At 33.3% G+C, this 14,873-nt stretch overlaps 1 protein-coding gene across 1 annotated transcript in view; it reads right to left on the bottom strand.

Moving 5' to 3' along the window:
* Positions 1-14,873, bottom strand: part of LOC113510262 (uncharacterized) — a 136,963-nt gene that overhangs the window by 58,439 nt on the left and 63,651 nt on the right. The window contains exons 2-3 of the mRNA XM_031907402.2: positions 4,838-5,046; positions 3,711-3,846 (exon numbers count right to left, since the gene is read on the bottom strand). Of these exons, the coding sequence (XP_031763262.2) occupies positions 3,711-3,846; positions 4,838-5,046 (345 nt within the window). The remainder of the gene's footprint in view (positions 1-3,710; positions 3,847-4,837; positions 5,047-14,873) is intronic.

The raw sequence follows: 14,873 nt of genomic DNA, 5'->3' as shown, positions 1-14,873 counted from the left end.
ACATAAAAAAATCCTTCTTTTTCTTGAAGTCGGTTTAAAATATGATATATTCAGATGATTATCACCAAGTCTGATTCTTGTCTAATTTCGTAGAAGCTATTTAGATTCGAATCTTTGAAAAAGTTATTGTCCCCAGAAAGTCCTAATTGTGTAAAAGGCTTCCTTTTACACTTCTATAGATATTAGACCTTCCAAGAACTCGAAGTTGAAAACACAGTTGAAGAGATCACCAAATTTGGACAGGACATGAAAAGCAAATAAGACAACGGTCTTTCAAATGCAAATTAATAATAACACTTATAGATATTAACAGCAATATAGACTCAACATAAGATATATATATAGAACTATTTATTGTTTTTTGGTAGAAAATGGAATAGTAACCCCGCCTGCGCTAACGGGATACGCTGGCGGGGCACCAATGAAGAGTGATCGATGAGGATGAAAACAGGCCAGTTAGCCCATCATGATGAATTCATCAGGAATTAACCATGATAGTTTCCAGAGGGAACCGCGAGGAAGTCGACCTGGTTGGGTATTTTGCTAGCAATGAGATTCTCAATCTTCATTACTAACAATCCCTTTCCCCCCCGGAGAGGATATATAGCGCTATAGCGCCTCCTATTACTACATATGTGTTGCTATTTCTAAACAATTTTTTTATGTATGAAAATGGAATGGCTATCGGTTTACGTTAGTGAGATACTAGTATGAGATGCCAGGTTTTTTTTACAACACTGGAGGCGTATGGGTCACGTGATAGTAAGTGACTACCGCCGCCCATAATCATACACAACACCAACAGTATTGCAGGTGTGCTGTCGACCTTTTAAAAAGGAATATGTATGCTCTTTTCTTAAAGGTAAAAACGAAGCATGTCAGTAGATCTATTTTTTTTATACAACTTAGATTGGCAAACAAGCTGTCGGCCTACCTGATGGAAAGTGGTAACCGTCGCCTATAGATATGAGCAGTACCATGGCCATAACAGAGTATACTGTTTCGACCATGATACACCCCATGCATTGCCATTCCTGAGGACTCAGGTGTTATTCCTCTGTACCCAGTAAATTCACGCCATATCCCACCCTTCAAACCGAAACACAGCCATGCAAACACAACTGCTTCACGGTTGTAACACGAATGAGACAGAGGTACCCAAGCAATCGATTTTTGTACAAAGTCTCCCTCTGTTGTGATGAAATCTTCAAAAATTGTACATGACAATTTCCAGAGAGAACTGCATGAAGGTCGACCTGTTAGGCTTAACTTACTAGTAATGAGCTTGATAGAGAAACATCCATACAAACATCTTCGTAATCTTGTGCATGTATAATAAGTAGTGGTATTTTCGCGGGGAAACCCACGGTACGTTACTAAATTTAGTATACGTGATATTTTATAATACCCTACTGTAGTCATAGTTCATATTCCAAATTTATACTTATACTAAACTTATATTTAATTTAAATTCTCCTTTGAATATAATATTAAGGACTATCCTCCATTCATAACTAACCAGAGTTGGAGCTTGGAAATTTTGCAATTCAAAGCATTTTATACAACAATATTCGAATAGAGTTATTGCTAGATCTTAAAATAAAACGTCTTAATAATATTAAAGAATTAAAATCATTTACTTGTTCAAACATTTGTAATGTCGTAGTTATGTTTTCGTTATGTCGTTCTACGGAATCCACAGTTTTGCCAGCGAGGAAGAGATTTCATTTCTGTATAGTAAACTAGCAACCTATTTTGGCTCGCACGATTTTTATGAAAATAAAATACAACCCATGTTATTTGCTGATAATATAGCTTTCCACAGGTGAAAGAACTTTTCGATTTAATATTTTTGTGTTTTTTTTTTTTATATTTATTTATTATTAATTTACAACGCAGTTATTTAGTCATTAAAATACTAGAAACCGGCTGCTTTTTGCACCTACCGACATATCACCTTTTTGAGCTACCTGCTGAAGTTTTCCGAGGACTACAGCATGGGGTTCTTCAAAAGATGGGTAAAGAGGTTTCTTCAGGGTCGGCAACGCGCGCGTAATACCTCTGATATTGCAGGCATTCATAGGCTACGGTTACTGCTTACCATCAGGTGGGCCATATGTTTGTTTGCCACCTCAGTAGTATAAAAAAAACCCTACTGGTTCGCCTTTCACATACATAATTTATTTCCAGAACACAATGTGCGATTTTTTATTAAAGATTAAGGTCAAGTACAATAATAATAACTATGAAAAGGTAACACGACGTTTAAAAATACTTAGATAATTCATTACTAAAATTACGGTATTAGTAAAATAAGTGACGCAACCCATCGAGCCCACTGTCCACGTGTACAATACGCGTACATACGCGAACGCGTGTTCCGTTTGTAAGAAGAAAGACTCTGTTTTCCGCACTTAGCCTCTCATTTGGGCCGTTGTGCGTGCGTGTTCCGTTTATACAAATAAGATTTTTTTTATATTTATTTATTTTTATATCAATTGTATATATAGGTTTATCCATTATTAGCAGCTTGCAAAAAGAAGAAGCCAGCTGTCAAAGACAATGATGGCTAAGACCAGGGGTTAGTCGCTCTAGGCAGACGAATCCGGTGGAAAAGTGTTTGGCCCCGAGTTCCCCTGACCTGAGCTCTTTCAGGGGGTTAAAAAGACTTACATAGGCAGTTGCACACAAAGGTAACTTACTGGAACACTGCTTTACGCGCCTGATGAAGCACGAAGCAAATGACAGTAATTTTTTTTAATAAACAACTGCACTATATTCGCTACTTCTAAGAATTGCAATTAATTGATATAAAGCGTGAACCCAATAATGAAATATTGAAGAAATATTTTACTATAACATGCACAGTTCCAAGAAATCCCTAATTGAAATCAGGGATTCGCGGAAACCTTAATCTAATGACGCGCTTGTTGCATATTTGTGTACGCTTCCTTCGAGTTGAGTTGACAGCAATTTGACGCAGCGGTTTCTTTTGGCGTTTGTCGTACACGAAGGTGTTTTTATAATTAATTTACCATTTTCGTGTTTGTGACCTGTTGATGTAACTTCAGTATGTTGATTTATAATTATTTTAAAAACTTTTGCTTTGTTACAATGCGTTTATTAAAAATAAATTATCAAAGTACGAGTTTTTAAATCTAAAATAATATTTTAAAAAATGGAATGATTAGATGTTTTGATGACTTTTAGCAAGATTCAAATTATTTGTTATGAAATATTTTATTTCTCTAATCATGCAAAATGAATTGAAAATATGTCACTTATGTTTCAATTGAAAATAATAATAAAAAAAAATGTGAAAGTTTAGTAACAATTTGAATTCTTCTAAAACTGATATCGTATGCTTAATTTATTTAGTTTAAATTATTTTTTACCAGTTCAAAATCTATTAAAGAATTTAAATAAAAAGAAAATAAACTGCACGTAAATAATTATTAAGATGGTGTTCAACGAAATAAACTACAACTTTAAATGTGGCAAAACCTAGTATTTTCGTTTTAAATGATTCTGATAAAATTTCTATGGGACCCAATGGGATGTAAGCATATCTTTCAGATAAAGAAATAATTTTCCAAATCGGTTTACAACTAACGGAGTTATTACGTGACAAACGAAAAGAGGCACAAGCAAATTTAGAACCTCCTTCTTTTTGAAGTCGGTTAAAAATAACGATGACGTCATCAACTCACCAACAACGTCAAGCCTCGCTGTGGCGGTCTGGTGAGGGTACGAGTGAGCATTCAGTATCACCTCACAGCTGTAGTTCCCGCTCAGTGGCGGCGTCACTCGTAACAATACCACGTGTGTTTCATTGGATCTTAACCTCTGTGAAAAAAAAAAACAATTTTTAACCTTCACTATACCTAAGGCTAGTACTATTACTAGCCCTACAGTTATTATAGCTCAGTTGGATATATATGTATAATTACAGACCGGAATTTTAAGATCAAATGAAATCGTAGGATTCAAGATCGAATCTCTGCCTATATCTCTGATTATTCGAAATTCATATCTAGGATTATTAAAAAGAATGAAGCTTCATACGACAAAGAATATGAGAGCGAGTAGTCTTAGTTTAAGATAGATTAAGGTCTACGACAAAGAGGCCTGGAAACTCTTGACGTCAGAAGGCATCACCATCTCACGAAAGAAATGTGTACGAAGAGGCGTACTCTCAGATTTTTGTGAAGTTTTGCTTGGATCCTGGAGTGGGCATCAAATAATTATAGGATGCCTACACACATGGTCGGGTCAATCTTTATGTACAGTGCCTCATGAAAATCAACGTAACTATGTCCTCTAAAATTCCTTAAAACTTGACCAATAGGGGTCTATCATGAAATTTTCGAATTTAAGATTCAATTTTGTGTTTTTGTTCATATTGGAATCGGCCCAGTAAATGAAACTTGTTGTGAGCTATGTCGTTCGTCATAAATTCTACCTTACCAAAGATATTTAAATGATATTTTAACATTTTTAATATTTCTTAACATATTAGTTAGTAGTATTATGTGATATTGACATCAAATTTGTGTTAGATTCGGCTCCGAAATTTTGGAAAATATTTCACTGTAGACCTCTGATGTTATGAGATATTGTCGGTCGGAGTTTTCAGGGAACCAACATTAAAAACAATTAAATTATGGGCTTCCTTTTTGAAGTCTGCCAAAAATACAAGCAAATTCATATCTTTCTCCTTTTCGAAGTTGCTTATAATTATAATAAATAGGTCTATAATTTTAACTGATACCATATATGTATCTATATTACAACAGTACTATTGTTGACTTTACTTATTACTGTTAGATATACTTACATCAACTTTAATTCCATTGACCGGCATTACCCTAGTGGTGGGAGTTTCCAAAGGAGAGTACCTGTAGAACTCCTGAACTCCCCTGTACCACTTGACCGAGTAAATACTATAGTCGTGTGTCTGGTATACACACTCCATAGTGACATTTCTCCCTCTCTGGACGACACGCGGCGTTATACGGAGTTCAGTGGTGCGGAGTCCGCCGGCTTCTGCGAACAAACGAATGATTTCATTAGCCTCAGAGCTCTCGGTATCTATCCGCAGTGGCAAGCCATGCGAAACTTAGTGCTGGAGACAGTCTTTGTCTTACATATTACGTTTGGTCGCGAGTGAAAGAGACAACTTATTATGTCTACTAACTTTATTACAGAATAGCTGTCAGTAATAGAAGTAATCTATGTGCTCATTTATTGTTTTAAAAGGTCTTCAATGTACTATAGTTTTATTTTTGTTAGAGGCAAACACTCGCATAAAAATAATTCTGTACCGTTGTAATAGAAATTTAAAGAATAAACAAATAAAACTCTTTTTTGTCTGAAATATGGAATGATTATAAACAACATGCAATGAAGCAATATAGTCTAAACTAATCGAAATATTTTAAACCAGAGTAATATAATTTATCAATGGAAGTATATACAAGTATGTACACAGCTTAGATTATATAAATAGTTTTTTTTTTTATACAACTTAGAATGGCAAGCAAGCTGACAGTCCACCTGATGGAAAGTGGTAACCGTCGCCTATAGACATGAGCAGTAACATGGACATACTGTTTCGCCCATGATACCCCCCATACGTTGCCATTCCTGAGGACTCAGGTGTTATTCCTCTGTACCCTATAAATTCACGCCATATCCCACCCTTAAAACCGAAACACAGCCATGCAAACACAACTGCTTCACGGTTGAAACACGAATGTAACAGAGGTACCCAAGCAATCGACGTTTGTACAAAGTCTCCCTCTGGTAATGTAACATAATTTCTGTAACTCTTGTTTTTTTTTTGTGATAATAAATAAAAAAAAAGTATATATCATACAATGAGATAGAATCATTTCAGTGCTATTCGTATTAGGTGAATTGACCTTGAGTGTCTACATTGCGGGTATGCGTACTGTCGAAGCTTATTTGTTGGACCGTATGATATATCTTGATATGACATGGCATTGTGATATTTCGTTGATAAAATAGCAAAACATGGAGTTGTAATATTACTAGACATATCAAATTTACTAGACATATCTTAGTGTATAAACAAGTAGGTCTAATTTCATTAAAAAAAAATGCCAATTTAAACCGTGGCACTATTTTGATACGACAATTGAATTACTAAACCAGTTTTGATAAAAAAATTATAAGACCAAATAAAAAGTACATTCATTTAGATAAAAAAAAAGAATTTTGCTAAAAGATTTACAACTGACAGAGTTTTGAGGTAATAAATGTAAAGAAAATGCGACAGAATTTAACATCACATTCTTTTTGAAGTTGGTTGATAAATTACAATATGGACAATTTGAATTTGAAAATGACGGAGATTTGAGGTTGTTTTGATGGGTGAAAATGGTATGGTAACCCCGCCTGCGCTAATGGGATACGCTGGCGGAGCACCAGTGAAGGGTGATAGATGAGAATGAAAACAGGCCAGTTAGCCCATCATGATGAATTCTTCAGGAATTAACCATGATAGTTTCCAGGGGGAACCGCGAGGAGGTCGACCTGGTTGGGTATATTGCTAGCAATGGAATTCTCAGTCTCCATTACTAACAATCCCTTTCCCCCCGGAGATTTGAGGTTATATAGATAAAAAAAAAACAAAATCAATTGAGAATCTTCTTCTTTTTTTTTGAAGACAATTGAAAACAAATTAGTTACCAAATTGTTTCAACCCTAGGATATCTTAAGAGGAGAATAGGGAAATAAAGACAACGTGTCAATTTAAAGAAACATATTCCAAAAAATTACATTCCATCCAATATTAATATATTATTTTCTTTCCACATTTTATGCCATATATTATCGTCTAGAACTAGATGACGCTGGGGTATTCATAATTTTTAACAAATTTATAATTTGAAAGAGACTTCTTGAAGAAAGAGATTTTTCATTTATCAGATTTTTTCTTCGACTAAATGATGGCGATTACGTCGCCAATTTAAACCAATTTTCATAATTCCTTTTGTATTCAATAGGATTTAACCCCGTGTTGGTTTCATATTAATTTTGTTGTAATTAAAGTGGCCGTTGTTCTTTTCGGAACAAACAAACTGCTCGTTCCAAAAACAAATCTATATGTAAATACACAATCCCACGATCTAAATTCAAATGTTTACTACGTAACGTATATTTCTTTTTTTTTTTATTTATGAAACATCCCGTACTTTGTTGGTGCGTTCACAATTTAAATCTTTTTTTAGGAAGCTACTATACTATTATACTTGTAGAGAAAATTTTCGATGGCCGTGCGTTCGATATGACTGCAATATTAACATTTGTAAATATAAGTATGCCTGTATTGTTTGATTATTATTAATATATTAATAAATAAAATAAATTTTTAATGGCTGAAATAATGATACTCACGTATAGATGCATATAAGGAGATATAATCATTTCAGCCATTAACTGGCCAATACTGAACATAAGACATCTCTTTGAGGGGAGTTTTGCCAGTTGTTGTCACGCTTGGTGGGCAGGTTAGCAAGCGCAGTAAGTCTTTTAGAGATATTTTAAGAGGGACGCTGCTAATTATTCCTCTACCATTATGTCTCCTTAGTCGCCTCTTACGACACTCACAGTAAAGAAAGTGGTGGCCTATTTTCAATCAATCAAGGGCTTCTCTTTGCCCGCCAGATGATGTGTGGGCGGTCGAGGTAGGGGCCTCGAGGCGTACCCCATTACCCCGGCTTCTACTCCGGAGACGACAACCTCCGGGTCGCTGTATTTGCAGCCGGCATACACTGTTAGTCTGTATATGCCGGTATGGTGTCTTGGCCTATTCTTATTTTGATGGTGCTATCTCTAAAGCCAAATAGTAATTATATAACAAACATCCAAACATCATCATATCTCAATACATTAATCAAATACTGCTTTATGTGTCCATTAATAATAATATTCAGCGATCAACGAAAATAAAACTTATATAAATCCAAAATCTTCTCTTAAAACGTTTCTTTGCCAGAATTGAACAATACGCTTTGGCAAGCAACAGTCTGTTGCCATAAAAACGTTCTGGCTCTCTAATAAATAACGTCACGGCCAAAAAGCCAACAAACAAAGCCACTTAGATCCAAAGCTATCATTAGCACAATTTCCCCCATCCCACCCACTTCTGGCTTCGTCTCAACTTGGTAAATTTCATTTGGTGACATTAATCTTGCTTTATCGGTTGAGTAATATTTTACTAGTTTAATAAAGATATTAATCAAATCGTATTGTGAAGTGAACTATGACTTTTACATTAACTACTAATAATTCTTATTTAACGATAAAAATATACGCCATTCAAATACAGTGTTACGTATTTTAAACTTTATAATATAATTCAAAGAATTTTGAGATAAAAATTTATGTTATATATATGTATGTATATATGTTTATGTATATGATAGAATAGGCCACCCCTTATTTTTCCGTGGGTGTCGTAAGAATCGACTAAGGGAGGGTGAGCGATGAGCAGCAGCGTCCCTCTTAAAACATCTCCATAGCCTAACTACGGTTGCCAATCCGCCTGAGTAGTATATATGTGTATATATATATATATATATATATATATATATATATATATATATATATATATATATATATATATATATATATATATATATATATTGGTGGCCGATCGTACGAGTAAAACTAAGCCAAATCTAAAAGTAATATAGATAAAAAACATATTACGCCAACCCTATATAATAATTGGGATAAGAGTAGGAAGAAGAATTTACTCAAAAACAAGAGAATTACCAGCAACAAACAAACCAAAGTGTCTATATATTCTGATGGATTTTAAATAAAAAGAAGGTAGTTTGTGCTATTATATATTATATGCCATCATTTTTCAATAATATTGTATATATATATATATATATATATATATATATATACAATATTATTATATATATACATATACATATATATATATATATACCTAATAAAACCTCAAAGGTTCATTTGTTATATTTGTTTAGGAAGATTCCCGAAATCATATTCAGTTCAATTAAACAAGTGACTTCATGAAACAGAAGGAACAAGTAAATATTAACTCAGCGTTATGTATTTTTCGTATAATGCTCATATTAAATGTACAATGTAATTGTATTTATTTATTTATATGATTTTGTACATTTACTTTTTAACTTAAATATTAGGTTATAGCAAAAATGTACACAGCCGGACTTAACTTTTAAAGGGATATCTTCCAGTCAACCTTGAGAACCTAAGAAGAAAAGTATCTATAAAGTTTGTATACGAGTATAAAGCATAACATATGTTTAAAGACGAACGCTGCTGCCCATCCCTCGCCTTCCCTTAGTCGATCCTTACGACACCCACGGGAAAGGAAAGGGTGGCCTATGCCGGGACCATACGGTACGGGTGTATAATAGTCGATAAATTATGTGGACTCGATGGAGTCAATACATGGTCTTATTTATAAGTTCTATTAATGTGTTATTAATACAAGTAAATAATTGAAATTGCGATTGTTATGAAATATCGCATATTTGGTAATAAATGTGGACTTTACTTACAAATAATATTGTGATTTAGTGATAATATTGTAAAGGTGATTTATTTACAAATTACTCCAGAACTGACGATTGCTTGGGTACCTCTGTCCCATTCGTGTTTCTACCGTGAAGCAGTTGTGTTTTCATGGCTGTGTTTCGGTTTGAAGGGTGGGATATGGCGTGAATTTACTGGGTACAGAGGAATAACATCTGAGTCCTCAGGGATGGCAACGCATGGGGGGTATCATGGGCGAAACAGTATACTCTGTTATGTGCATGGTACTGCTCATGTCTATAGGCGACGGTTACCACTTTCCATCAGGTGAGCCGTTAGCTTGTTTGCCATTCTAAGTTGTATAAAAAAAAATCTTAGTTTAATTCTTGATCAAAATTTGTCGTGGAAGGAACATATTCATTTATTGACAGAATAAGTACAAAAACAAATATATATTTTCAAAAACATTAGAAATGTTTGTGACTTATACTTATTATGTGTACACAATTCTAACACATGAATTATCTTAAAGTTGCGCATTTACTATGCTTTAAAAAATGCAGCTCGCTTTGTTTACAGTGTATACGACATTGTACCTTATTGCAATCAGGCATTAACTCATTTTTGGACTTTTACGAATGAAATTGTCTTTAGTTGTTTACATTTCTTGTCACAAACATGGATTCATAATTGGCCGTGATACAGTATTTCTACTAATACGACAGGTAGAAAAAAATCCTCAGCACTTTTTTTTTCTTTAATATACAGTCAGAAGTCTTAATTTTTCCTAATTTTTTTTTGTTCTAAATTATTATCAATTTTTTTTTAATGATTAATCAGGTATTATTTTCATATAATGTATTACTCTGAAAAAATGTTTTATTAACTTCTGAGCGTTATTATTGACAATGTTGCTGTAGTTTTCAATAGTATTTGTTTGTTTAATTTTGTTTAATTTAGTATTGTCTAATTTTGTGTTTCGTTTACTTGTATTTTATTTTGTGCAAATTCTAGTGGCTACCAAATAACTATTTAAGTACATAATTATGTATTATTTTAGCTGTTTGTTTGCCTTAAATAAATAAATAAAAAATAAATAAATAAATTTATATAAACTTGAAATTAGTTAGGTTAGTGTGGATGAAATTAAATTTATATTTCATATCAACAATACTCTTGTTTCTGTTTGCTGCTTATATATATATTAAATCAATAATAAGAGATCTTATATAAACACCCTTAGTATCCAAAATTAATTTGAATTTAGTATTACCCTGTTTCTTGTGTAAATGTGTTGGTACTATAAATTGTTTTAACTAGTGTATTAATTATAAGTGCTACACCTTTGTACAAGTATAAATAAATTAATAAATAAATATTAAAGCAATGTACACACGTTTATAAAATATATCTCCGATTTCATGATGCGAACAAATCTTGCGTGTAGCATTTGCTGTACGTTGGTACGTAAGCTGTCGAATGCTGTACATTTGATGCTATTATTCAATACGAATGGCGTTATAGACTTACGTATGGTAACAACCGATCGTTGAATCAATAAATTTATTTACACAGTAAAAGATTACTGCAGATCCGCGAAGCAAATATTAAAAAAAAAAAATATGAATAATAAGATGTTATATAATAAAATATGTACCTTAAAAAGTATTTAGAAATAGATATAAAATAGCTACATTACGTCAGAAACTTAAAAGAGATAGAAGTACCCAAGAAAATTACTTTTTTTTTTATGCAATTTAGAATGGCAAACAAACTGACGGCTCACCTAATGGAAAGTGGTAGCCGTCGTCTATAGACATGAGCAGCACCATGGACATAACAGAGTATACAGTTTTGCCCATAATATCCCTATTCCATTCCTGATGCCATTCCTGAGGACTTAGGTGTTATTCCACTGTACCCTGTAAATTCACTGCCACATCCCACCCTTCAAACCGAAACACAGCCATGTAAACACAACTGCTTCACGGTAGAAACATGAATGGGTCAGAGGTGTCAAAGCAAACAAGTTTTGTACAAAGTCTCCTTCTTGTAAAAGCGAGTAGTAGAGTAAGTCTGGTAGAGTCTTTCTCTAATGCATAGTAAAATATTAATATAATATAAATTTTCCATTTTTATACAATTGCAACTTTATAATATCTATAAAGTAAGTTCTCATTTACTTACAACAGCAGTATTTCTATTTCGAAAAAGAAATTTTTCCCGTCTAGAAATATCAATTTTCATTTATTTAGTCATGCATCTCAATGAGATTTTCCTATTTTTTCCTTCAACCTAGAACACACGAGGGAAATATACTGAAGAAACAATGAATATGAAACTAGTGTGCCTGTAACGTTTATATAAAGATTATAAATAACATTTCTTGGATCGAGTTTTACATATAGATTTATTTTGCGATTAGCATAATATATATGTTTCTATTTTGTGTGGTCCCGGCATAGAATGGGTCCTGGCTTCCTTGCCCGTGGTTGTGGTAAGTGGTATCCACTGCTAAACCTTTCCTATCATGGAGGTTTTTCATTAGTTAGCACGTTTGAGAGGCTGGTTGGACTGCAGTTTTTTTTATGGGTAATAATAGAATAGTACCTAACCCCTCCCGCACTATCAGTATACACCGGCGGGGAACCAGTGAAGGATGATAGGTGAGGATGAAGCAGGTCAGTTAGCCCATCGTGATGAATTCAACAAGAATTGTTCACGATGGTTTACAGGGGTAATCACGTGGAGGTCGACCTAATAGGGCACATTGCTAGCAATGAGGCTGTCAAACTCCATTGCTAACAATCCCTTTCCCCCCCGGCAACTGCAATTTGGCTTTTGGTGATGTTTTAAGAGGGACGCTACTGTCCATCCTTCCACGATAACCTCCCTTAGTCGCCTCTTTCGACACCCACGAGAAAGGAAGGGGTGGCCTATTCTATACCGGAACCTACCAGACCAGAGGGAGACTTTGTACAAAAGTCGATTGCTTTGGTACCTCTGTCCCATTCGTGTTTCAACCGTGAAGCAGAAGTGTTTGCATGGCTGTGTTTCAAGGGTGGGATATGGCGTGAATTTACTGGGTACAGAGGAATAACACCTGAGTCCTCAGGAATGACAACGCATGGGAGGTATCATGGGCGAAACTGTATACTCTTTTATGTCCATGGTACTGCTCATGTCTATAGGCGACGGTTACCACTTTTCATCAGGTGGGCCGTCAGCTTGTTTGCCATTCTACGTTGTATAAAATAAAATAAAAACCTACACGGCTTTCGTGGATTAATGTTTGTTTAACATAAGCAATTTAATTCAATTATAAATAAATTCTAAAATGTGATGTTCTTATTTCAATAAGTAACGTCATAGATATGAAACGCAACAGCAGAGATTGTTAAGAAATAATACACAAAGGGTTTAATTATGTGTATAATTATGTCTTTTGTTTATCCTGTTTAGCTGTGAAACATACCCTTTATGAAAATCCATTCATGTTCCTCAATAAATACCTGTAACTTATGTTAGAAGGTAGTTATTTGATAGGTACTTAATGTAACAGTATTCCGTAATTCAAAAGATTCAATGCAAACTCAACTATAACCAATGAACGTACAGACAGAGCAAGCAGTTTGTATTTTACTATTTATAAGTGAAGAAACAATTTTACTACTCGACTGTAAATTTTTTGTATTGTAAAACGTATATTTAGGAATTCTAAAGCAATTTTAATAATTGATTTTTTGTAAATAATAGAACGTATTATCATTTTAGTTTCTTGTTACGATCGTAAACTTTTTTGCGAAGTAAATTATTTATTATTTTCTTTTCCTCTAACTTCATTTCATTAAAATTGAAAGCACTAAAATTTGTAAGAAATACTTTTAAAATACCTTAATTATTATGAAGACATTTTAAAAAATGCTTTTTTTGCCTGAAGATGCCTCGTTTAAAAGAGAACACGTGTCGCATAACGTGCACGATCAAAATGGCAGTCGAAGATTGATGTCTAATATGAAAGTTTGTGGAACTTCTGGTAGTAAAAGTGGTGGCCAATCTTCGAGTGTTCTCAGTCATGTACATACTGATGGTAGCGGAATTAAACAAAATAATTCTAAACATATAACCAGAATTTTTTTTCTTAAATGTTTCTGAAACATATGGAGACTGGATCGTGTCATTGTATATCATAAAAAATATATATACATTTTTTAACTAATTTATCTTACACATATGTTCTTAGGGCAAGTACCTCAGGACCGTTCCTTATGGTAGTTTATGGGGGAGACCTATGTCCAGCAGTAGACGGATAATGGCTGAAATTATGATGATGAGAATATGTTCTTAAGATTTTGTTTTGTTTTCTGGCACACAATTTAAAATTTAACATTTGCATTACAAAGTGGGATATCAATGTCATTTTTATTGACAGTAATTGTAAAAATGACATTTGAAAATTGCTAAAAAGCATCAGCGGATCTACTATGAAATGAAATTCCGAAATTTCGGACTCAATTTCGTGTTTTTGTTTATACCAAAATCGGATCAATAAATGGAGTTTAACATTTCGTTCGTCATACATCCTATCATAAAAGTCAAAAGGAACAATGTTTCAATATTTTTAATATTTGCAAACGGCATGTATTATATAATTTTAACATCAAATTTTTGTTTCATTTGGCTTAGAAATTTCAGAAAACATTTCATGGTAGGCCCTCAGATACGTGAGATTTCTTGATATTTTTTTTTTATATTTATAAATTCATATCTGTGTCTTACGCTCTTTATTGATTTTATTGATCAACGTTTCAACAATACTCTCGATTGATAAAATTTCATTTCATAATTTAAGTAGTGTTGTTTTTTTGTCCAATTTTACACCTAGATGGGACGCAGCGTAAAAGAAAAAATAGAAAATATTTGTATCCAAAAAAACTACTTATTAAATAAATTTTATCTTATTCTTACAATAATCCTTATGTCTTTCTTCATTTTTTCGAAATCTGTACAATTACTGGGCCCATAATAAAACATCTTCTTGTATCTTGAATTTAAACACTTAAATCCTAACGGCATCAAACAAAATACAACTTAATTCACTTACAAATTAGGTACTAATTACAAAGTAAAAGAAGACGTTTGAAAAACAATAATTTACGACAGTATTTCTAAATACCCAGTCCAAGTCGTTACTTTTATATTTTACTTGTCCACTAGCTTTTAGAGTATTAACATTAATACTGTATTAAACATAATTCTATTTCGATACACACAGTTAATCGTTATTTTCTTACTGGCACAAAGCGCAC

The sequence above is a fragment of the Galleria mellonella genome, unplaced genomic scaffold (assembly GCF_026898425.1).
Source record: "Galleria mellonella isolate WM207_F2 unplaced genomic scaffold, CSIRO_AGI_GalMel_v1 utg44, whole genome shotgun sequence".
In the NCBI taxonomy this organism is placed as follows: Eukaryota; Metazoa; Arthropoda; class Insecta; order Lepidoptera; family Pyralidae; genus Galleria; species Galleria mellonella.
Note: the sequence above shows the minus strand (reverse complement) of the source record. Positions and strands in the feature narration are given on the sequence as shown.